The sequence below is a fragment of the Saccostrea cucullata genome, unplaced genomic scaffold, assembly GCF_032062105.1.
Source record: "Saccostrea cucullata isolate Sc308-1 unplaced genomic scaffold, CSIRO_AGI_Scuc_v1 ctg6502, whole genome shotgun sequence".
NCBI lineage: Eukaryota > Metazoa > Mollusca > Bivalvia > Ostreida > Ostreidae > Saccostrea > Saccostrea cuccullata.
The window spans coordinates 204-3,622 of record NW_026928352.1 but is presented as its reverse complement, the minus strand read 5'-3'; the positions used below and the strand labels follow the sequence as shown (position 1 = coordinate 3,622).

The window sequence follows — 3,419 nt, the reverse complement described above, 5'->3', positions numbered from 1 at the left end:
AGTCGGCACAAGAGGAATGTCTCTCTGTTGGAAATGAACATACTAGGAATGGCCACACAGGGGATATAACTCTCTCATGGGACAATGGATTTTATACAAAGGAAACATATTTAACAATAGATTTTCTAGGATAGTGGATCTACTGCATCGATTATTTCACATGGAATTTTTATTAAACTCTCAAAGAAAAGGACCTTGTAACAGGAAAACTAGATGACTTGACTTAATTCATAGGATAGATTGATGCTATATTGAGGCATCAACTTGCAACCCTGGTTCAGGAAGTTCACACCACAAAACTAAATGATGTCAGAAAGTAGTATGATGATACCCGATTTTTTTGTTTTATTTTATTGACACATGTCTAAGGTGGATGTTGTCCTAGGTGGTGCACCACACTAGGTGAATGTGTAGATAGTGACTGGCCATTACTATTATTGCACATTAGGACCTCAGTTGTCTAGGGCTAGGCCGGACTGTAGGTGGACCTCAGTTGTCTAGGGCTGGGCCGGACTGTAGGTGGACATCAGTTGTCTAGGGTTAGACGGGACTGATGGGAAAACAGTTGTCTAGGGCTGGACCGAACTGATACTTTTGTTGGTTTCAATCTACTACTGGAATAAAATTATAAATGGATAATTGATGTGACTTCCTGATCCTGGGAGGAATCTACAAAAACAATGAAGAATGAGACCTGACTGATTGACTGACTGATTCCCATAGGAAGCAACCTTTATCAACTACATACATTTTATTCTAACAAGAATTTCCAAATCTTGTACTAGCTTATGCACAGGGAGCTGTATACTTTATATATGGGATGGATGGTGGATTTTCAACATATAAACTGTTTATCTGTACAACGAGAGATGAGAGGAGATAGAGAGAGAAACAGTGCAGAGACGAGCGGAGGAGATAAAGAGAGAAGCAGTACAGAGGCGAGCGGAAGAGACAGAGAAGCAGTGAGGAGACGCAAGGAGGAGATAGAGAAAGAAGCAGTACAGAGGCGAGCGGAAGAGATAGAGAGAGAAGCAGTGAGGAGACGCAAGGAGGAGATAGAGAAAGAAGCAAAGAGGCTAGCGGAGGAGATGAAGAGAGAAGCGCAGAGACGAGCGGAGGAGATGGAGAAAGAAGCAAAGAGGCGAGCAGAGGAAACAGAGAGAGAGGCAGTAAATAGACACAAGGAAGAGATGGAGAGAGAAGCAGCTAAAAAAACATCGGATGAGCAGGCAGATGTGCGAGAATTACCTAAGGGAGATCAGCAAGAATCATATGAAGAAGTGGTCGAGTGCAAGAAGGATAAAGATTTCATTGATGATGGAAGCAAGAAGCTAGCAGAACCAGAAGATTTTAATTAAGACTGTAAATTCAGGAGAATTTGACTTTTTAAGTGGGGGGAAGTGTAATATGCATGCGGGTTGGACTTTAGAATTTTGCATATTAATCACAGACTGATGGTGGAGTGTTTTTTGTGAAGTAAAGTGGCATACAGTTGTAAGTTTATTAGAAATGTTTTATTGTTCATGTTATTTCATTATCTTATTGTTTACTTGAATTATTGATGCAATACACATTGCACTTCGACATTGTTATGTAAACAAATGCTGTTTTTGTGTTATTAGATGATCTAGTGAGATATTGTTGAACAGACAGTAAGGGACAGTTATACTGAGATGTTGTAGGTCAGTTTTTCATCATTATCTACCATATTACGACTGTAATTTACTTACTTATTTCAGCATTATCACATGTGTTGTAAATTGGGCGCTTGCCATCTTTCTTACGAAGAAAATAGTCATGTGACATAAACATTGTCGTTTTACAGTTGATACGATCAAAATAACACTGTACGTGTCGTCAAATATTTATAATTGATAGTTAAATGTTATTTTATTGCAGTATTGTCATTTAATTATGTTTTATTTGACGAAATGTTTTGGAACTTGTATGTGTAGCGTATACGAGATATATCTCGTTGTGTATAAATGAAAAATATATGAATACTATAATCCAGAAAAATCGGAGTAGATACAGTAGGGGGACAAAAGTGTTGAGAAAAAATGGCGTCACGTTTCCAACAGAAGAGAGACAACTTGTGCGGAAAACCGTCTTGACAGCTGACTTACTATGACAAAACCACAAATAACTTACCTTAATACTTAGTAAGATGACCTTTTAATCTGATGACCTCTTGTATTCTTCTTGGAATCGATATCTGACATAATTTACGTTGATGTCCTGCCATATCCTATGCGTTTCTTGAAAAAGTTCGACTGCAGAATTTATATTGTGCATCCGTGATTGGAGCTTTCTTTTAATATAAAGCCATACATTTTCTATGATATTTAAGTCCGGAGACTGTGCAGGCCAGCTCATGTCCTTAATATGGTTTCTGGCAATAAAATCCTGTGTAACACGAGAGCGATGTACGGGGGCGTTATCATCTTGAAAGAGGTAACTTCCTTGTGGAAAATGCCGCACTATAACTGGCCAGAGGTTTGAATCTAAAATGTTAATATATTTTTCTGAATTAATGTTCCCTTCCACCCGACACAAAGTTCCGATACCGCCGAAGCACAGGCACTCCTACACCATGCTACTGAATTTGCGGTCTTTTTGTCGTGGCACTAAGTCCGGTCTCCAACCCTCGCCTGCTTTTTTCCAAACATAAAGCGATTATTTTCCCTGACGCATATCTGAGAGTCATCGCTGAATATAACTTTGGACCACTGAGTTTGTACACCCCACCATCTCTTCTCCTTACACCATGACAAGCGTTTCTTTCAATTTACATTTTTAATCACAACTTTTTTCTTATACACACCTCTAGTGAAACCATTTTCTAGAAGTCTACGTTTGACAGTCTTCTGAGACACAGATGTTGCTCTGTTTTCATTAAACTGCGCTGTAATTTCTCCTAAGGGTCCTCTCCGGTCTCTATTAACAATCCCCTGGAGCCTCCGATAGTCCCGATCGTCGATAGAACGAGGCAGACCCGATCTTGGCAAATTCTCCACTAATCCTGTGTCTTCATATTTACGTACAATACGGTACACTGAAGCCAGAGACCTATTGACACTTCTTGCAATAGCTGACATTTTTTCTCCGTTTAAGTAAAGTTCCACAATTACTTGTTTCAGGGGTTGTGAGATTTCCTGACGTTTCGTCTCCATTTTGTTACCGAGTTAGATCGTCAACAAAACTAAAGCAGATGACGAAATATACGTCATGCTATACGTCATTTGTACTGACCTATTTATATCTCAGGGGAATTTCCGAAATTCCAACTCTGAACAAAAATACACGACTTTTAATACGCGCGGATCTATAATTTATTTTAGTGACTCCATTTTTTTTCATCTCAACACTTTTGTCCCCCTACTGTACATGTATGTTCGAAAGGAAAACAAACACACAAT

General features: G+C 39.0%; 1 protein-coding gene across 1 annotated transcript; it reads right to left on the bottom strand.

The window, feature by feature from the left end:
- Positions 1-2,783: 2,783 nt before the first annotated feature.
- LOC134277298 (uncharacterized) lies at positions 2,784-3,173 on the bottom strand. Its single transcript, XM_062759618.1, has one exon. It carries the CDS (start codon positions 3,171-3,173, stop codon positions 2,784-2,786), a length of 390 nt encoding a protein of 129 aa, XP_062615602.1.
- Positions 3,174-3,419: the final 246 nt, after the last annotated feature.